This window comes from Silurus meridionalis, chromosome 14 (assembly GCF_014805685.1).
Source record: "Silurus meridionalis isolate SWU-2019-XX chromosome 14, ASM1480568v1, whole genome shotgun sequence".
Classification (NCBI taxonomy): Eukaryota; Metazoa; Chordata; class Actinopteri; order Siluriformes; family Siluridae; genus Silurus; species Silurus meridionalis.
Window position 1 is genome coordinate 1,018,352 of NC_060897.1, and position 22,302 is coordinate 1,040,653.

A 22,302-nucleotide genomic window follows, 5' to 3' on the forward strand; every position below is an offset into this window, starting at 1 on the left:
GAGGGTAAATTATGTGCGCATCATGGCGGATTTTGGTGCTGATTTAAGACTTGGCTCATCAGTAAAAAGTTTATTTATTTATTTTATATCTGAGTATAAAAAAGATGCCAAAAATGTGTGTTAATCGTTTATTTTTATAAATTTGCAAAATGAAAAGTAAATAAACAGAAGAAAAATCCAGATATTAGTTGTGACACTGTTTGAATAATTATTTTGCTCACTTTTTACACTACAAAGTCAGGAAAGTCTATTATCATTATCAGGTATATGATGAACCAATTCTACCAATCTTTCATCTGTAGGCTGAAACCTAGACATGAAGTGGAACAGAGACAGCAGTGTAGGAGCTTCAAGACTGGGTGAAGAACAGCCAAACTAAATTAAGGTTGTGGAAGGTTGTTTCATGTAACACTTACACCATGGCACGACTGAGGACAGCAACAAGATACAAGAGTGTTCCACTGCATCAGCAAGGTCTCCCCCAGGCAAAGATCTCAAAGCAGACTGGGGTTTATGTCCTTCAAGCTATTTTAAGAAAAAACCAAGAAAACTTGTCCATCAGGGCCATCAGCACTGGAGGAAACCAGTGGGATCCAGGTAAACCCATCTACTGTCTGGAGAAGTCTGGCCATAAGTGATCATCATGTAAGAATTGCAGCCCAAAAGCCAAACCTCCAACATGAAAATAAGGAATAAGTATCTAAACTCTGTATGAAAACAGAGGAAATGGGGCAGAAAAATAGCAGCAGGTTCTCTGGACTGATGAGTCAAAATCTGAAATATTTGCTGTAGCAGGAGGCAGGATATTTGCTGAAGGTCTGGAGAGCGGTACAATCGAAAGTGTCTGCAGCAACAGTGAAGCATTGTGAAGGTTTCCTGCAGGTTCAAAGTTGCATTTCTGCAAATGAAGTTGGAGATGTGGTCAGGATTAATGGCATCCTCAATGCTGAGAAATACAGGCAGATACTTCTCCATCACGCAGTACCGTCAGGGAGGCATCTGATTGTCCCTAAATTTATTCAGCAGCAGGACAACGACCTCAAACATACAGATAATGTCATTTAGAACTATCATCAGCTTAGAGAAGAACAAGGAGTCCTGAAAGGCTTCCACGGAGTCCTGATCTCCACATCATCCAGTCTGTCTGGAATTACATGAAGAGACAGAAGGATTTGAGGAACCTGCATCCACAGCAGATCTGTGCTTAGTTCTACAAGATGTTTGAAATGACCTACACAATGAGTTCCTTCAAAAACTGTGTGGAAGTTTACCAAGAAGAACTGATGATTTGGTCACACCAAATAGTGATTTGGATTTTTTTATCAATTTTGTTAATTGATTAAAGATAAACACTTTTTATATACAACACTAGAACACAGAACTGTACAGAACTATTTTACTTGGTCGTTATTCGGCGCGAGGTGGCGACGTCAAGTCAAGTCAAGTCAAGTTTATTTGTATAGCGCTTTTCACAACAGACATTGTCTCAAAGCAGCTTTACACAAATCAACAGTGATGGTGAATGGTGTGAATTTGTCCCTGATGAGCAGCCGTGGCAACTGTGGCAAGGAAAAACTCCCTTAGATGAATGAGGAAGAAACCTTGAGAGGAACCAGACTCAAAAAGGGAACCCATCCTCATCTGGGTGACATCAAGAGTTTGATCATAAATCTTTCAACAGTACAGAACACTGGAGAGTGAGAACTAACATGAGTACTGGAGTATAAGATTATAAGTGATGTTCTTTCTGCAGTCTTATACAGTCTATATGGTTAGTAGCTCCGAACGTGATTTCAAAAAAATCATTTCACACGTGACAACACGTGACAAACCGACGCCGTGACGACAATGGGCGTGGCCTTAGACGCCTCTATACTTAACATCCTAACTGATATTTTCCGTATTCATACATTTTATTATAAAATATGAGATGATTTGAACTTTTTGGGGCTCATTTCTGATTAACAACAAAATCCTGGGAAAAGAACTGCGCAGGAAACAGAAAAGCAAAAGTTTTCACCCCATTGCCTCGTTCTATCTGTGTTAAAGCAGACTTTATTATATGCCAACAGGCCACAGAAACGTGTTTTATTAAAAAATACAAATAAAATTATATATATGAATGAATTAAAATATTTATATTTGACAACCTTTTTATATTTGATATTTGTATTAATTTTTGTATTAATTTTTGTTAATGATAATAAACAAACATCTTTATGTTTGAATGTAATATAAACTACTTTTTAATAACAATGTCCACGCCTTTACTTTTTGTAAAATCCTATTTTGCATGAAATAATAATTCAATTCAATTACATATTTATTTGTATTGTGATTTTAATAATGAACATTGTCTCAGAGCAGCTTTACACAGATAATTTGGAGATAAAAATAAAGATGTTCTTTATAAGTGTAAGTTTGTCCCTGATGAACAAGTCGGTGGAGACTGTGGTGAAGGAAAAACTCCCTGAGATGCAGAAGGAAGAAACCTTGAGAGAAACCAGACTCAAGAGGGAACCTCATCCTCATCTGGGTTCCACCGAATGTCCATTTATTACAGATAAACGATGTTGAGGTGCAGTGATGGAGATCATAAGCAAACAATAAACATAAGCAAATAATGCTCTTTCCGATTTATAAAATGTATGTAAATAACGTAAACATTTTTTATCCTTTTTAATTATTTAATCCTAGTGTTATGGCCAAGTCAAACCACAAGAGGGCGACGTTTACAGCATTTACAATGCCTGTTAACCTGACTGTTCTTTTTCTATGTTAAAAACAAACCGTCACAATAAATTTTTTCATCATTACCCGACTTGAATCAGTCCACCTCTTAATCCTATCATTATGATCCCACGTCTACAGAAACCATCAATATAAGAGAGTACCGTAGTAGAACCGAGGAATCTTATACAGTGAGAATGAACGTTATCACTAAAGCAAGAAACAAATGAACACAATTCAACACGTCTCCTTTCACTGGAGCCACAACTGCACCTTTACCTACATCATCGCTAGCAGAAGCATCGATATTCACCTCGTCACCTCACCCAGAGTTTTCCTTGTAATTTTGTCCATTTGTTCAGTGAAGTACGGTTTTCCTCGGGATTTGAAATTCAGGCAAATTGTGTGTTTTTGTGCAAATACTACAGGAAAGAAACGCAAAAGTATAAACGGTTCAGGGGGTATGGAGACGTATGATCCGTTGTGGCGCCCCCTAATGGGAGAAGCCGGCAGAAGAAGAAGAAGAAGAAGAAGAAGAAGAAGAAGACTTAATGCTAAAAAAAAAGACTATCGGATCCGACTGTAAAGGGTTTTTTTTTGCCATTAGTGTTACACAAGTCAGGTGACTCTCAGTGCAGTTCTCAAGGCAGGAGAAATGTGGAGGTTTGTGTTATGAAGGACATCGAGCGTAAAACGTGTCAAATCGAACATGCAGATCACGAATGAGAATTACCAACGACCACCACAGGTATCATTAACAACAGGGTACCGGTGTAAATTGTGCTGCTGTTGTCTGGAGGAGGAGAAGGAGAGGAGGAAGACATCTACAGAGACAGCAGGGAAAGGAGAAGTGTAGGAGAGTGGAGGTTCGGGTTGGTACTTTAAATGTTGGTACTATGACTGGTAAATGGAGAGAGGGAGCTGATATGATGGAGAGGAGAAAGGTAGATATGCTGTGTGTTCAGGAGATCAAGTGGAAAGGGAGTAAGAGCAGGAACATTGGAGGTGTTTAAACTGTTCTATCATGGTGTGGATGGGAAGAGAAATGGTGTAGGGGGGATTCTGAAGGAAGAGTACAGTAAGAGTGTAGTGGAGGTGAAGAGAGTTTCTGATAGGGTGATGATCGTGAAGGTGGAAGTTGAAGAGGTAATGATAAATGTCATCAGTGCTTCTGCTCCACAAGTTGGCTGTGAGGTGGAGGAGAAGGAAAGATTCTGGAGTGAATTAGATGAAGTGGTAGAAGGTGTACCTAGGAATGAAAGATTGGTGATTGGGGCAGACTTTAATAGGCATGTAGGTGAAGGGAACAGAGGTGATGAGGAGGTGATGGGTAGGTATGGCTTTAAGGAGAGGAATGTGGAAGGGCAGATGGTGGTAGATTTTGCTAAAAGGATGAAATGGCAGTGGTGAACACGTATTTTAAGAAGAAGGAGGATCATTAACTGAGTGTTTCTTGCCATAACATGGATTTATACAGTAGTTGTAGTAGCACTAACAGGGCTGTTGACTCTGTACTCACATTTTCCTCTGCACAAGACAACTGATGTTCTAAAGTTCATCACAGTTTTTCTCAGCTGCTTTGAAGCATTTCTCGAATCATCCTAAATATTTGCAAACCAGTAAGTGCATTCTCAAAACAGTTTATACAAACACTAGATTTCTTGGAAAAACCTGAACTTTTCTCAACATCTTCAGTTTATCTCTTAAATGTGTTTGTGTCAATGAACATCTCATTCCCATCAGAATGAAAAGTCCTTTTGTCATTGTTCACAAAACGATCATCAAAATGTTTAGTCGTGTCGTCAGTATGATGCTGCACACTTTCAGGATTTCTTGATATAAACTATGGTTTGGATCACACTGAAAATGCTAAAAGTTTTACTTCCTTCTGTGAATTTCAGCAGCACAAATGTGTTTATTTGACTGCATATTTGATTTATATTGATTACAAGAGACCAGACAGGATTCACACTTTTACTGTACTGTACAAGTGTTCCTTTGTTTCTTAGTTGTTTTCCCATTGACATACTTGTAAGGAGGTTTATAGTGAGATGGAGTGTAAGGCTGGGTTTAAAGGCTTTTGGGTTTAATTCATGCTAATGCCACTCTGCTATATGTGATTTGATCATTTCTTCAATCCTTAAACTGTCCAGTACTTTATTTGCTGTAGAATATAATTAAATTTCTTCCGAATTATTTTAACTGCAAATTATACAGCACTAAGTGACTAAAAGCAAACTGGCAGAACACCAGTGACCTAGGCCTAAAGTTCTAGCGTCTGCACCAGTGGCCTGTTGGATAAGGCACTGGCCTCCTAAGCCAGGGATTGTGGGTTTGAGTCCCATCTGTGGTGGTCTTTGAGTAGAGTGGTGTAGTGGAAGTGTGCTGGATCGAGAGGTTGGTGGATCAAAACCATCCTCTGCTAAAGTCTGACTATCTTTATGTTTCCAACTGAAAAAACATGCCATAACTCCAATGAGGTACTTTATACTTGTGAGTCAGTTTTAATTAGAATGAGTGTGATGCTTGGTATAAAGGTGTTTAGCAAACACAAAAAATTAGCCCAGAGGTTGATGGATGGACATTTTGAGAGAAATAAATGACGGAAACTCCTGACTCTAACTTACCACAACACCCGTGGCCTTTTTTTCATTCAAAATAAGGTTTTGGGCTCATGGTAATTTATTAGATATCAATCAGTGTTTGAGTCATTAATATCATTCTATTAATAGATCAGTGTGCTGAGAGTCACATTCGAGTCTTTACACAGAAACTGAGGTGATTAGGTAAAGAATCTTGTGATTAAAATGATCATAGGAACATTATAGTTATAATAAATCACTATTTTGTATACTGAAGTACATTTGAAGGTAAAAACTTTTGTACTTTTACTCAAGTGAAAGTTTAAAGGAAACACTTTTACTTTACTGGAGTCACATTTTACTGAACACACACACACACACACACACACACACACACACACACACACACACACACACACAGTCATTGAGTTAAAGATTCGATTCATTTGAAGTGAATAATAAGTGAATCGACACACGCCCCGATGATCCATTTTGCACTATTTCTGTCCGCGCGCTGACGTCACACTCCTACAACCGGAGCGTTGCGTTGCGTTGAGCTGACGTACAAAGGGACCAATCAGCGCAAAGAACCACGGTTCAAACCTGACCAAAGGACCAATCCGCTGCCGAGTAGAGTTGCACGAGCGCACTGTAACCCCGCCTCCCTTTAGCTCGCACGGTCCTCTTTTTTTTAAAGTGCTAGTGGAGGACCGAAGGGGCAGAGGGACCGTTCCGGTGAAATACAATAAAAAGGGTCACGACGGTCAGAATAATTTAAGGAGGACGTTATTAGTTATATCGAGTATTTTTGTATTATATAAACCTTTTTCCGGTTTAACTCTTCTTATACGGGTATTTAATAAGCTAACGCGGTGTAGCTAAGCTAAATGTAAGCAACTAGTCAAGCTAAGCTAAGCTAGCAGCTAACCAAAAAAAAAACCCAACGATATTTCGGTATATTTAAATCTTTTTTTTTTTTTTTTTTTTTTAATAAGCCCGATTTTTTTTTTTCTTGGGGCCTTATTATTATAATAATTTTGGATCCTGACGATTCTCCGTGACTGAAAAAAAAACCCTGACGTGCTTGAAGTAAAATGGCGGAACCGGACAAATTAAACATCGACTCCATAATACAGCGTCTCCTGGAAGGTGAGAGACATTTATCCTCTTCTCTCTTCTCTAATCCCGATCACATCTTTAATATTTTATATTTATAACACCACCGTACACCATGTTCTCCGTCTAGTCCTGTGATAAAGAGGTTTAAATGAGGTTTCCGCCTGAAATCAGGCCATTGTGTGTGTGTGTGTGTGTGTGTGTGTGTGCTGGAGGATGGAGGAACATCCACTTCCTGATTAGAATAAAAACATTTACATCCTTTACACATTTTTATTTAATTGGTTGGGAAAAAGATCAAAGTATGTTCTTTTTATTTATATAAAAAGGTAAAATGTCTCATTATGCAGGGAAATTGGCGATGATGAACAAATCAGCACCAAATCTATAAAAAAAATCTTTAAAAAATCTCTGTATTTTGCACTTATTTTTTCTCTTTTTGTTGGTTAACTGATATCAGTATATATCCAAAAGTTTATGGACACCCGAGCATATCCCCATGTCCATCCCCATGAGCTCCACTCCTCTGAGAAGATGTTTCACCAGATTTCGAGGAGATTCTTTCAGCCACAAATGTGTTCTCAAAGCCAGATACTGATGTAGGTAACGTAAGGAGGCCTGGGGTGCAGTCAGCGTTCACATTCGCTCATGTTCATTTGGGTTCAGAGCTCTAAAATAGCAGGAGATCTTCCACATCTTCCAACCCATGGAAAGCAAGATCTTCACGAATCGATTGCTTTGTGCACAGGGGCATTGTCATGCTGGAACAGGTTTGGGTCTCCTAGTTCAAACAAAGACCTCCTAAACAATTGTGTTTGTCTTTGTCATACCGCTCGTGTGGGGAAGTCGGGTGTCCCGATACTTTTGACTATATTGTGTGTGTACATGAGCAGGTTTTTTTCTCAGTGCTTTAGCTCCTAGTTTAGCATTATGGGATGGAAAAGATGAAATGAAATAAAATATCTAACTATTAATAAAAGTCTCTTAAAACACTTTGTTTAATATAAATAAAACGTGTATTATTTCGAATGGAAACCAGATTGCGGTTGCGTCAGACGTGTGCAGTAATTCTCTGATGCAAACCCACGATATTTAAAATAATCACGTACAGTGTTGATCGAGTTGCCGTGACCCGGAGACAGAGATCCCTGATATCCGGGACGTACGGACTTTTATTCCCGAGCCGGGTTTGGATTGGTTTAGTGGAGAGACTGCAGTAGTCCGTAGCGGTGTGACCTCACACACGGTTCACCAGTCGCCCTTTAACTCGCAGCTCGACTGACTTTCACTACGGCTGGGGGAAGAAATACAACACACACAGTCGTTTTATTAATAGTGCAGTTCATTATTATTGATTATTTGTGATCAACGTTTCAGCACTTTACATTTTTAAAACTGTGACATCAAATGACTGGTTTGTTAAATATCAAATGTTTTGTAAAAATAAAAGAATACATAAAATTAATACAACACAATTATATTTATTAAATTGAGTTCAATTAAATTGGCACAAAACAATTAAATAAAACATGTAATTAAGTAGTTTACATTTGTTAGACCCCATTTGGATAATACGTGTGTGTGTGTGTGTGTGTTACATTTAATATTTAATTTTCTAAAGATATGATCTACTTAACTGTTCTACTTATTTCAGCAGACTTCAACAAATGCATTTATTCCTTTCTTTCTTCTTCATTCATTCACTCTCTCGACATGTGGAATTGTCAGGATTTTCTACATTTAGGAGATATTCTTGAACCGGGCATAAAATGTAAAAGAATCCCCAGTGTTAGCTGTCCGCCACTTCCTGGTTAGCGGCTCATGTCTAGTTTTTATATATATATATATATATATATATATATATATATATATATATATATATATATATATATATATATATATATATATGAATGATATACACAACAATACCAGGGTTATATATATATCTCCACTTAATGTTTCTGTGGGGATTCCGTGATTCTTTTATGTATTTGACACGTCTCCGATTCACGTTGAGTTTCAACACTGAGAGATGCGGTAGTCTGACGTCTTTATTTCTATCACATGCTTCTCTAATAAAACCGTCAGACCACCAGAGACTGGAGGAAAAAAAACTTTTGTACTTTAACTAGGATGTAAATAAGAATGATCACACTGGGGGGCTTCCAGGGACCCCAGACCCTCGTGCATGTTGTGTGCTGCTCTTGTTTTTATTTATTTATTATTATTATTATAAATATTTTTTTATGAAATATGACTTGTTTCAATGCAGGAAGGAAATGAAAGCTATAATTGCCCCCCAAGCGTTAAACCAAAACACTCGCACAAACGAGAGCGTGGTTATGTAAAGCAGACACTCACAGCGATATCTTGGGGTGTCGTGTACACGTACACCCTGCACGTAACGAGCTAGTGTGCGTGGCTTGTCGCATTCCCCGTTATTTGCTGGCGATCGACTAATCGAAAGAAGCCGATTTGTAAACGCGTCGTCGTTTGAAGCTTTGAATAATCACAACACACTCTGCCGAGTGTCATCACTTTTCCATCTGGGTTTTTTCTTTCTTTCAGATTGTCACGGTGGAGTGTTTTCTGTGTGATGTCATGATATCAGCCTGCAGTTTCCTTTTGACAGAAAGGATTTAAGAAATAAATTGAAACAAAAATATGGTGGTAGGTTTAACAAGCGGGAGCTCGTCACACTCGTCTGTTTTCTTTCCACGGAGCGAGAGATCCGTCCTGCCCTGTGAATATTCCGTGACGGAAACCAGACATGCTGTACACAAACGGATATCTGGATATCGATCTTTACCTAAATGGCGTCACGTTTTATTTCTGATGCTGGAAATCATTGTGTCTCCAATTATTGATTTTTTTATTATTTAAAAACCCCACAAATGCAGTGCTATGGTTATACCTTCACTTCTCTCGTCCCATAACATACATGATTATCACACTGTAGTTAGAAATTGTCCAAAGCGTAGTTCTGAAACACAAAAATGCTTGTCTTCAGAGCTTCACTTTTTACACACTTTATGTTCCAAAATGGATTAAATTCATTATTTTCCTCAAAATACTACACACAAATGCCCCATCATGACCACCATGAAAGAAGTTTGTTTAAAAATCTTTACTAAGAAATAAAAAACGGGGGGAAAAATCACATGTACATAAGCACCTATGGAATAAATTACAATTGCATGCAATAAGTTACTTTTTCTAAAAAGAAAACAAATGACTTGAATGAGACCTGTCTTCTTTTCTCTCTCTGTTAGTATCGCTCTTTAATGAAGGATAATGTGCTTCTTTTCCGATTAATCAATAGAATACTCAAGTAGTTTAGTAATCAATCGCTTTACTGACACTGGAGACTCCTTCCCTGAATGGCAAACATTACAGAAAGTCTTGTTAAGGAAAGGAGCTCCAGCACACTTTTACTCCCTGTTTTCCGAATCTTGGGATCAGGACACGTGACTTCGTAAACACGTAGTTATTCTCTATAATCTCGGATCTATCGCTCGAGGATCTTCCTGAACCGGTTGACTCAAAAATCTCAATATACTTTATCACATTACAGATAATACAACAATAAACCCCGCCCCCTTAGAGAACTCATCGTCCCGACCCAGATATGAGTCGAGATCAAAGGAGACGAATTATTGGACTTTCACGAGTGTGAACGGAGTTAAAAATCCTGACGGAAATGTGAATCAGTCTGTTCTTCTATCAAGCTGATCACGGGTACAACAACATGCTGTGGGATGTTCCTGTGGTATCTCTGGTGTTTAAATAGACATAGTGTTCATTTTAAATAGCTTTACATGTTCGCTTTACTTTCAGCTTCAAAGCAGCTTAATTCCTTGATCAGATCAGCGACAAGTTTTTCTACTGCGCTTTTCACAGAACGTTTTTATAAAACAAAACAAAATGATATGTGACTTATGTGTTTATTCCTGATGAGCGAGCCGGGGCGAGCGACTGGCAAGAAAAAAACTCCCTTAGATGGTATGAGGAAGAAACCTTGACAGGAACCAGACTCAAAAGGGGAACCTCATCCTCATTTGGGTGACATCAAGAGTGTGATTATAAATCTTACAAACAATCCAGAACACCGGAGAGTGAAGTGTGTGAGTTTCTAACAATCATTCTTAGCATTAATCTGGGTTTAGCCAGTCAGATGTATCTCCACACCTGTACAGAACGCCCTCTCGTCTAAAGACTTGTGAACTTCTTGTGCCTGTGAATTGGAGCAGTGTGAGCATTTCAGTCCTGCGAGCACTGAGCCCTGAGACATGCACTTCCTCTTTTTCTCTCCATCACTAATCCATTATGGCGTTTGTTACAGCTACGGAACCGATAAGCCAGTTTTTACCCTTTTACACCAGACACATCGTTCGTGTTTTAGATGCTCGTTATTAGTGTGTGTGTGTGACTGTGTTACAGTATTGTAAGCGCAGTGTGTGTCGACAGAGCAGAAAATAAACAAGTCTGATAACAGCAGTATTTATATCCCCTTATGTAATCTGACCCTTTTTCCCTGTTGGTGAGCTGCTGCTATGGCTTCGTATCTCTCTCTCTCTCTCTCTCTCTCTCTCTCTCTCTCACACACACACACTCACACTCAGAAAGAGTTCAGGTTTGGAGATATTTCCTAAGTCACACCTGATCTGATTTCACATCTTTCAAAGAACCGCAAGCCATTTAAAACTCTGTGTGTGTGTGTGTGTGTGTGTGTGTGTGTGTGTGTGTGTGTGTGTGTGTTTGTCTGTTGAACGGAGTTTGATCTCTGATGTCTAATGATGCAAATATTGAATTACTCTCAACTGACCAACAAGAAATAAAAGGGGATAACGTGTCAAAAGGGGCTTTTTTTGGTCATGTTTTTACAGTAAAATAATTTCTTATTCATATCCTAGTGATGTTAGTAAGCTGGAGTCAAAACGCAGAGTCCGCCATGATACAGCGCCCCTGGAGCACAGAGGGTTAAGGGTCTTGCTCAAGGGCCCTAAGAGTGGCAGCTTGGTGATACTGGTGCTTCAACCCCTGACCTTTTGATCAGTAACCCAGAGCCTCAACCCACCATCAATAATTTATACATTTATTTTTATTAATTTTTACCCCACTTTAAATAATGAAGTTAATTCCTGGTTTATAACCCAACACATACCAAACACTTTTTATAAATATTACTTCATGTGAATTTTAACATAGATTTGATACGAAAATCTAAAGTTATTCCAAATCATCAAAAAAAACAGTAAAGTCGAATGTATTAAAGGGGCTCTTGGTTTAAGAAGGGCGAAGTTTTTGACCAACGCGGGTGTAACGCTGCCCTTAAACCCGGATTAACTGAGATGCCTGAAACCCTGGCGCTAAAACTAACAGCGAGAAGCCGTACCAGGCGACAGACAGGAAGTGGGTGTTTGAGAGGCGGGGCTGTGTTTTTTTTTTTTTTTGTTTGTTTGTCTGTGGAAGGAGTCTCCAGTTTCAGTAAAGCTTTCTAACATATTCATGAATTTGTACTGAACGAATGGTCTGGATTTTACTTAAAACTTTGTTTTTCTAGTTAAGTACAAAAGATTGTAGTGTAGAATGTGCTCAGGTATTGCAGCATCAGAGTTTTTATTGTGTCCAGCTCCAGAATGACGTTCCGCAGTAACCGCCATGAATCAGTCAGTTGCTGAGGTGTAAGAGGAATAAAACAGGGGTTTGATTATAATGGTTAATAATGGTATGGTTGTCCTTGTGTGTGTGTTTGCGTGTGTGTATGCTATGTTTTAGCTCCCTCTAAGCCGCGTCTTGCATAACAGTGCGGAGCTCTGAGTCACGTTACAGCTCCTATTCTCGCCTCGTGAGGATTTGCGTTTAAACCCCAAAGCGCTCGACTCTGATTCACAGCAGCTCACCGCATACATCACAGGAGGATGAGTGGAGTAGGCAGCTGGCTGGGTTAACCTGTAACTGACACGCGCACACACACACACACACAGTGTTCTATTTCAGGGTTCAGATTTTTTTTTACCCCCTTGCAAAGGCATCAGACGCCGTTTTGCCGCATCGGCCCCTGAAAAATCCGCTCGGAATCCTGAGCTGTAGATCTGCATTGTGTGAACTGACGCTCTGTTTGGACAGACTTCCTGCCTTCGCACCTGGGGTGTGTGTGTGTGTGTGTGTGTGTGTGTGTGTGTGTGTGTGTGTGTGTGTGTGAGAGAGAAACTGAGTGGATGAGTTCGCTTGTGTGTTTGTTTGTGCGTGTGCGCGTTTTTGCAAAGTAAATGCAGGACTCGATTAGTCATTCGGCCTTGTTTAATTGTGCCGTCGTGAATTATTGATTTGTGTAAAGAGCTTGTGTGTGTGATCAGAGAAATGTGTGTGTGTGTGTGTGCGATCAGAGAGAAACGGACCTGCTGCGTACGTATATATATTAAATTTTCAGATCAGCACAATTAACTAATCTTTTATTAAAGCACAACATTGCAATGTTTAATTCAAAGGAAATGAGTTGTTTTTGTTTATTAAACTACGCCCCATCCTCAGAGCAGCGCTGTGGAATCCTGCACTCTGATTGGTCGGGAAGCGTCAGTTCGTTTTCAGCTTTATAAAAACACACTAATGCTGATTAATTTATGATCAGTTACATGAGAACATGTCCGTTTCCTGTTCTCATGACCACCTCGGTGACGTCTGAAGGTCAGATATGAAAGAGTGATCTGACGTTAACGGTTAGGTGTGGTGTGATTTTAACGGACATATCAGATCACGGTATTGTACTGTAATACACGAAACGTGTCGATTTGTGTGTCCACGCTTAGCCTGCTCAGATGCTGCTAAAGAGATCTATTGCTAGATATATTATTATAGTGATTTATTATATAATCATTATTTATTTTTTAGTTGTTAAAGTATTATAATACACTACATGGTCAAAGGTATTTGGACACTTGGCTTTTCTACCCACAAAGTTGCAGGTAACATGAGATTTTCCCCTCGCTTGAACTTGGAGACACAAACCTGTTCCAGCATGACGATGTCCCCGTGCACAAAGCCTGCTCCATGATCTGCTTTTCATAGGGTGTTGAAAAAGCAGCATATACAGATTTTATGGTCAGGTGTCCACAAAGTTTTGTGCATACAGTGTATTAATACAAACAAAAATCCCACAAGTGCTACATGCACACACACAAACACACACACACACACACACACCCCTTGTTACATGTTTGTTTTGGGTCACATGACCATAACATTCCAACTTTCCTACAAGCTCCTCAAGTTAAAATACAACTGGAAGCATCTCAATATACTATAAGTGAAACGTGTAGAATTAAACTTTTATTATTATTTACACGATTCTGTATTTAAATCTTTCATGTACAATGATGTTTGTTTTAACCAGTTTTCTTCAGTTTTATCATCTACATAAAATAATTACAGAAATATAGTACATAAGCTATAAAACTAATTATTTTCCCATAGCAGCATCTCTAACAGTGGTGTTCCTCACAAACCACAGCAAGTTCTCCTGCAAGTGTCTCACTTTGTGTTTATTTATTACATTTTTTTTTATTATCTGTTGCATGTTCTGTGAAACACAACTTTCTGACACTGGAGGCTGATTCTATACGAGCTAAAAGAAAACGCCTTTTTAAAGACCACACACATTTGTAATTTGATTATAAAGCGTAAGTCTGTGTGAACGTGACTCTGCTATAGAACTGGATTAAAGTGTGGGTGGTGTTAAGCTACTCATCCTGATCTTCTGGATCAGTTAATTGTGCCTAATAATTCATCTTGTAATTCTCTCTCTCTCTCTCTCCCCTCGTGCAGTTAAGGGCTCACGGCCCGGCAAGAACGTCCAGCTGACCGAGAACGAGATCCGCGGCCTCTGCCTCAAATCGCGTGAAATCTTCCTGAGCCAGCCCATCCTGCTGGAGCTCGAGGCTCCTCTGAAGATCTGCGGTGAGTGAAAGGAAGAGCGCTGGGTTTTCTCAGCCGGCTCTGGGACGAGTAAACATGCTGAGCTTTTACAGCACACCCAATTCCATAATAAACCCTGCAGCGTTTCTCTCTGGCGTTGGTAACAGCACTGCCTGGTTATAAACACACTGCAGGTCAGGACCTGGAGAACAGCACAGGCAATGGAAAAAAACGCACAGCTGTAATATCTCTCCGTTCTCGAGTTTGTCAGAACGCGCTCTTGTTACTCCATGAATCTGGAATCCATTCGGAAAAACAGCTGCAAGATCTTTTGTAGTCTCCATGATGTGCATTCAGACTTTCACGTAAATCTGTGGTCGGGTGAAGTGGTGATTTTTAACACACAGATTGGTTTCTATGGCAACCGTTTCCAACTTTGTCAATTGTTCTGTGTTTAGAGGTGAACTGAACAAATCCCTACATGTAGCCCCACCCAACAGCCCAGAGAGACATGCACTTATCTCATTCATACAACAGATCTGGGGTTAGGGCCCCGACGTTGCAGCTTGTTGTGGCTGGGATTTGAATTCATGACCTTTTTTAGATCCAGAGTTCAACCACTAAGCTACCACCTCCCTCAAACATGTGCTTCAAACTATTTCTCAAGTAATTCGAATACAAAAATGCACTGAGGAGGTTATTTGTCTCAACGCTTCTTTTAGTCCATTTAACTCCCCATGCAGTACTGTTTCCCCACGCTCCATTATTCTCCATTATCACCACTAGCTCTGCTCTGGACAGGTAAACACTATGGAAGCCCGATTCCACCACATAAAAAACTAAGTTTGTCTAAATCCGACTTCCCGTTTTTCTCTCTCGCAATTCTGACTTTTTCAGCCGATCAGGCGGCGTCCGAAAAGCTGTAGTGCCAGAACGTTTTACACACTGATAATGAAATGGGCTACAATCAATAGAATCTGATCCCTGGAGAGAACTCTGTCCTACAATCAGCTCTGCAGGAGATGGAATAAGAGAGATCGAGCAGAGGAGCCTCGTTCAACAGGGTGACCGGTGGATGCACCACAAATGTTTACGTGGAATAAGTAGGAATTGGGCAAACTTTTTTTTTTTTTTTTTTTTAATGTGGAGAAAACAGGCTTCCATACAACACAGAAGATGCTGCAGAATGAAAAATGGAGTAACGGAGAGAAAACAGCGAGGGGCGAGGAGATTTAGGTCAAAGAACACGACAAAGTTTCCAAAGCTTGGATTCATTTCAAACTGAAACATAAAGAAAACACAGTACAGTGCGTTTACCTTTTTAAAGCTACTGAAATTGTGTGTTGCAGTGATTAACATGATGCATCTCTCACAATTCCTAAAATATCTGTACACCCAGGAGCATCCACCATGTTAAACCATGTCAGATCTTTAATCTTCATCTTCAGTTCATGTTCTAAAGCTGTACCTGTGCGCTCAGGTGACGTTCACGGTCAGTACTACGACCTGCTGCGGCTCTTCGAGTACGGTGGGTTTCCTCCCGAGAGCAACTACCTGTTCCTGGGCGACTATGTGGACCGAGGGAAGCAGTCTCTGGAAACCATCTGCCTCCTGCTGGCCTACAAGGTCAAATACCCAGAGAACTTCTTCCTGTTGAGGGGCAACCATGAGTGTGCCTCCATAAACCGCATCTATGGCTTCTACGATGAGTGTAAGTGAAGTGAAGAAATGTTTTCTTTTTCTACCCCGAATGTTTAACTGATTCTCGATTGTGGTTTTGTGTGTGTGTGTGTGTGTGTGTGTGTGTGTGTGTGTGTGTGTGTGTGTGTGTGTGTGTGTGTGTGTGTATGCTTCAGTCATGTTGTAGTTTACTCTAGTAATTTGAAAAGCCGCCTGGTTATGGAATGTTGTGTCTTTAGTGGGAACGCTGTAAATAAAGTGGTCTTCATGCTGTAAATAAATGTAAAACAAGTTCTCTAGTTAAATAGATTTGCAGAAGATTTAAATTAAATATAAAAGCAAATATTATGAAATGTAAACATTCTCAGTCGACTTAAAAAAATCAATCAAGCAAAACATTTGAACTACTTTGAACTTCTTTCAGCTCAGTGTCTTTGTTGCGAATGCTGGAATAAATTAGTGGTTTATTCGGTTTTAATTTACTTATTTTGCATTTAACAAAAGTTTGTTCGGCGTCTGACCTCTGAAATCCGAACCATTTCCAAACTACAGAGGAAACGTTACTACCGTTCTTTGGCACGAGGTCGTCCTGATGTGACGAGCCGGCCGTCTCTGAGATGTTTTTTTTTACATTGCGTTCGTTTATGTAATGCTCTTGCACGTGAGCGGGTAATCAGGCGCGCATCATGAGCTCAGACAATATCGTTTCTTAATTATCCTGCCGCCGGTGCAATGGCAATGTATCTGGATACGTGTGCCGACGTTTTTTTTATAAAAAAATAAATAAAAAAGCGATCTCTCGATTTGAGAAAAAAATTCAGTCTTAAAACAGAAATTGCATTTAATTGGGGGATGAAAAAAAAAACGCCCCGGTCTTTATATACATTTCTGTATTTTTCTTTATTTCTATATTTTCTTTTTCTTATTTTCATTTCTTAACTGTTTTCTTTTCTTCGTTTTCTTTTTTTTTTTTTTTTATTTATTTTTTATTTTATTTATTCTATTTGGTGCTATTTCTGTCTTCTTTGCCTGAAAAAAAAAAAAACTCACGTCACTTCCACCACGTGTTTTATCATGGTGCAGTTTTGTTACTTCATATTTGAATAGTTTGGAAAAACTGTGAGATAAAGCAGGATTTGTTGTAATTATTAATGACGCTATATTAATGTGTGTCCATCTGTCTGTCTTCAGGTAAGAGAAGGTATAACATCAAACTGTGGAAGACGTTCACAGACTGCTTCAACTGCTTACCCGTGGCTGCCATCGTAGACGAGAAGATTTTCTGTTGCCATGGAGGTGTGTGTGTGTGTGTGTGTGTGTGTGTGTGTGTGTGTGTCTCGCTCTCTCTCACACCCTTTTAGCACTCTCTCTCTCATACTCTCCCTCGTTTCTCATCTCAGCTGTAGATCTCGTCAGCTTCTCTATAGACGCCTCCATGTTGAATTTATTCACTGATAAAGAAAAGATTTTTCCCCGTTGTCTCATCACAGCTCATTTCTCCGAATGAATTTAAGAATATCCTGCACTGTGTATATACATCAGCAGCCTCACAAATTACCCATAATCCTCAGCGTTTGCTCCAGCACCGTGTTGAGCAGAGGCGTGTGGGTGGAGCTAAAAATAGTGCAAAGCACAGATTGGTCAAACGCTCGCACAGAATCACTCTGGGACTCGTGTGTGTGTGTGTGTGTGTGTGTGTTTGTGTGTCTGTCTTGTGGGAATAAGGAAAATTTCCCCCTCTTTGATTTCTTTCGTTTTATGTATCAGGACATACAAATCTGGACTTAGAATACCACCTCAGATGAACACCATTCACCATATCCACTCTTTTAAGGTTCTGCCACAGCGTTTCAGATAGGTCAAGGTCTGGACTTTGACTGGTTTCCATTTCAGCTGAACTTTAGCTGTTAGACAGATGGACTCACATCTGACTCTAGAATACTTCACTATGGAGTTGTTCATGGTCGACTTAATAACTGGTTGTCCAGACCCTTATCTGGCTTTCATAGACCCTTATGTGGCTGCAGAACAAACCCATATCCTCACTTCACCACCGTGTTGACAGTTGGCTGGAGGTGATTGTGCTGATATGATCTGTTTTGTTTTTTTTCTTTGCCAATCAGGCCATTCCAAATGTCCAAAGAACATCGTTCCACAAGTCTTGTGGTTTGTTCAGATGCAACTTTGCAAAAATAAGCCGTTCTGCCATGTTTTTTTTTTTTAGAGAGAATAGGCTTTCTTCTTGCAACCTTTCTAAACAGACCACACCTTCAGTCTTTTACTAATTATACTGACATGAGCTTTCACTTTTACCATGCTAGCTGAGCAATGTAGAATCTGAGATGCGAGATGTTTCTGAGATGTGAGGTGTCTCTCAGCATTGCTGAATCTCATCTGTACAATAATGGAATTTAGTTTGAAAATGACATTATAACCCCTTATAACCCTTCCCCTGATGAGCACCAACACACACCTGAATGCTCCAGACCAGCAAACTGCTAAAACTTGGATTTTTATCTGAGGTGGTCACACTCTGATGATCAGTTAATCCAGGACATCTCCTTAGCTGCACCTGGCTGCTACTTGGGCCAGATTGAGACGTGTCATGTGACCTGTCCTGTGTCTCCTCCTCAGGTCTTTCTCCGGACCTGCAGTCTATGGAGCAGGTTCGGCGTGTGATGCGTCCCACAGACGTGCCGGATCAGGGCCTGCTGTGTGACCTGCTGTGGGCTGACCCAGATAAAGATGTGATGGGATGGGGAGAGAACGACCGCGGCGTCTCCTTCACCTTCGGCGCAGACGTGGTGGCCAAATTCCTGCACAAACACGACATGGACCTCATATGCAGGGCGCATCAGGTGTGTGTGTGTGTGTGTGTGTGAGGTTTTAGTACACACCACTGTACCTTTTTGTTTTTCCGCCTCTAAAGTCACTTTTCCTTTGAATCTCTATTAACTCTCTCTCTCCGCACGCTGCAGGTGGTGGAGGACGGATACGAGTTCTTCGCCAAGAGGCAGTTGGTCACTTTGTTCTCCGCTCCGAACTACTGTGGAGAGTTCGACAACGCCGGGGCCATGATGAGCGTGGACGAGACACTCATGTGCTCCTTCCAGGTGGACGGACACACACACACACACACACACACACACACACACACACACACACACACACACACAATTTGGTGTGAATAGAGTTGGATGGAGAGACAATAGACAAGTGAAGACAAAGACAGTCCTTAGACTTCAAGGAGGAGAGAGAGATAATTTGACCAAAAGAGGTAGAATGAGTTCATCCAAAAAAATAGAGAGGGAGAAAAACAGAGGGTAATAAAACAATAGCGTGAAAGAAAAAAGACAATAAAGAGAGACTGGTGGAAAGACAGTGAGACACTTGGACACTGGAAATGATGTTAGGGGTGTAATGATTCACACTTTAACACTTTATTATAGTGATTAAATTAACTCAAATTAAATCAATGGAAAAATGTAATTAAATCATTTACATTTGTTAAATCGTGTGTGTGTGTGTGTGTGTGTGTGTGTGTGTGTGTGTGTGTGTGTGTGTGTGTGTGTGTGTGTGTGTGTGTGTGTGTGTTTAATATTTAATCTTTTGAGGATATGTGCTCCTTCACTGCTCTACTTATTTCAGCATAATTTAACAAATGTCTTCACACAAGATATTTATTTATTTATTTATTTACTTCCATCCTTCATTCATTCATTCACTCTGAACATGTGGAATTGTCAGGATTTTCTCCTTTTACAAAAAATTATTTAAAGTCGGAAATAAAACATGAAAGTTTTCACATCACAAAACTCGTGAAAAGATGAAACGTGTTTCCAATACGCATCGAGGAGCCACAGGTGGAGACTAAAACAAACAGGCAGAAATGTAAATACAGGTAGAAACGGAGAGATTGGTGGACAGGTTGAAAGAGGGAGACGGAGACGTGTGGACAAAAGAAAAAGAGATGAATGCAAATGTATTATCCTCATGATGAGAGACCGGTAGATTGATTTTTTTTATTTATTTATTTTTTTAATATAACATCAGTCACTTCTTTCTCTCTTTGATCCCCCAGATCCTGAAGCCGGCTGATAAGAAGCTGTACTCGTATGGAGGAGGAGGCGTGGGCTCAGGGCGTCCGGTCACTCCGCCTCGCAACTCAGCCAAGGGGGGGAAAGCCAAGAAATAGCACTCGCTATGCTGGACCCTCCCTCCATCCCTGTTTCTTTTCTTCCCTCTCTTCCTCCATCCACCCTCTCACCCCCACCCCCAGCCTAAAAATAATACCCCATCTCTCTCTCTCTCTCTCCATCTCCATCTCCCTCCTTACTGCCTCTCTATCTCTCTCTCTCTCCAAACACACACAGAGTACCCAGGGTTTTCCTTTCTCTCTCTCTCTCTCTCTCTCTCTCTCTCTCTCTCTCCCACCCTTTTTTCACTTCTCATTGACGCAGTGCGAGTGTTTGTGAGTAAGCGTGAGGTTTTATTCCACTTTTCTTTGTCCTTCCTTCTCTCTGAAGAGACTTTTCCAGGCCTTGGCCTCGTACTGTTTATTTTTATTTCCTATTTTTTTTTAAATCACATCGCTGCTGTCGCTGCACTTCCTGTTTCAGAGCCAGTCTGATTTATAAACTGTAATACACACACACACACACACACACACACACACACATACACAAAGCCCCCTACTCTGGGAGAATAGATGATGATGAATATTATGACGCACAGGAAGGCGGCGATGCGGATGTGCAACGTAAGAGGGAGAGAAAAAAAAAAAAACTCGTCACAGGTGCAGAATTTCCATTTAGACGCATTTAAGAAACAATCATGTTATTTTTTTTTACATGTTTTTTCTTTCTATTTTTTCCCCTTTCCTTTTTTCTGTTATTTGATGATTTGTAGAATCATGAAGAAAAGCTTTCGAAGTGCTTATTTTCATGCTTATTTTGTGTTCTTTGGTCTTTTTTTGGTAGTCTCTTTTTTGAGAATCAATTATCAATAAAGAGAACTGTTTATTTAAAAAACAATCCCGCTCTGGTGTCAGTGTGTTTCTCAAAAAAAGAAAAAGACAAAAGAAAGCAATCGTTTGTACAGATGACAGAAATACCAGCCATGTGTTAAAATCGCTTGTAATGTTTATGCTCTTTATATATAAACTTAACGTTTAATTGGTAAAATAATTGAATTCAGTAATATGTCAGAGGCGCTTTCTGGATCACAGCGCCTCCTGCTGGCCATTCTGGCTAGCTGAGTTTAAAATCTACAAATAAGTGAATGGGAATTTCGGATCCTTTTTTACGGAGTCACTTCGTTGGAGTCGACTCACTACAAAGAGTCGATTCTTGTGAGCCTCCTAAATGGCTCTTTCTAAAATGTAAGACGATTAATTGTTCTTGGGTTTATGGTTTAAAATTCCTGCCTCAGTTCCAAACACTAAAATGGATCTTATTTAGCAGCTAAATCAAATTTAATTACATTAATTTATGGAATTGGGAAATCTGTCAGGAATATGGGCAAATAAGTCTACTCTGACTCGGATCTATCAAATAAAAACGCACAGTGGAAACGCAACAAGCTGCACTATCCCACAACTAGACACAAAAAACTGTTCAGTGTTAGTGGCTTGCGTTTTGCGTAAAGCGTTTTGGCCCCGCCCACTTCCTTTACAGGCGGTCGAAATATGTTCTAGAGAAAAGCTGATTGGATGAATGCACAGTTGTGTTCTAAAAGTATAATGAAAACAAATGGGTTTAAAAGGAATGACCGGATTTACATTTTCTGAAGAATTCCGCATTTCTTCACAGCATTTTAAAAATGAAATCCCGTGCTGAGATGCTTTTCTGCTCACCGTGGACGTCAACAACGTACGCTTTACTTAATCACAAGCCGGTTTATTTCGCCAACAATTAGAACTTTTTTTGACTGTGTTTCTTTCTTTCTTTTTTTTGTATACTTCTCTGATTTCACCTCTACAGACTGTTATTTGGGAACAGACTTCCCGTCTGGTGTCAACAACCAAATCTATGTCACAGTTAAAGTCTCAGATGTTTCTGATGTTTGATGTGAAGAACTTGACCTGCATCTGAATGATGTTATACACAGTGATGTTGCTACATGAGTAGTTGATTAGATAAATGCCTGAATGGCAGGCGTTCCTAATAAAGTGGACAGCAATGGAAAATGTAATATATGATCTGTTACAGTAGCCACGTATTTTTATAATAATAAAAAGTCGAGAGGCTCGTTATCGAGACTCTGTGAGTGTCTTTGTGAT

The 22,302-nt window shown here is 39.9% G+C and overlaps 1 protein-coding gene across 1 annotated transcript; it reads left to right on the top strand.

Moving 5' to 3' along the window:
* The first annotated feature begins 5,988 nt into the window (after positions 1-5,988).
* On the top strand, positions 5,989-21,055 carry ppp1caa (protein phosphatase 1, catalytic subunit, alpha isozyme a). The gene is made up of 7 exons (XM_046866087.1): positions 5,989-6,461; positions 14,253-14,384; positions 15,823-16,053; positions 17,214-17,318; positions 18,657-18,880; positions 19,001-19,135; positions 20,104-21,055. Exons 1-7 carry the CDS (start codon positions 6,407-6,409, stop codon positions 20,215-20,217), a joined length of 996 nt encoding a protein of 331 aa, XP_046722043.1. The 5' UTR covers positions 5,989-6,406; the 3' UTR covers positions 20,218-21,055.
* Positions 21,056-22,302: the final 1,247 nt, after the last annotated feature.

Excerpts from the sequence above, each read along its gene's own strand:
- ppp1caa (XM_046866087.1), top strand. The coding sequence starts at position 6,407 with ATGGCGGAACCGGACAAATTAAACATCGACTCCATAATACAGCGTCTC. Across the intron at positions 14,385-15,822 it reads GGCTCCTCTGAAGATCTGCG|GTGACGTTCACGGTCAGTAC; the intron begins GTGAGTGAAAGG and ends CTGTGCGCTCAG. Across the intron at positions 18,881-19,000 it reads TCATATGCAGGGCGCATCAG|GTGGTGGAGGACGGATACGA; the intron begins GTGTGTGTGTGT and ends CGCACGCTGCAG.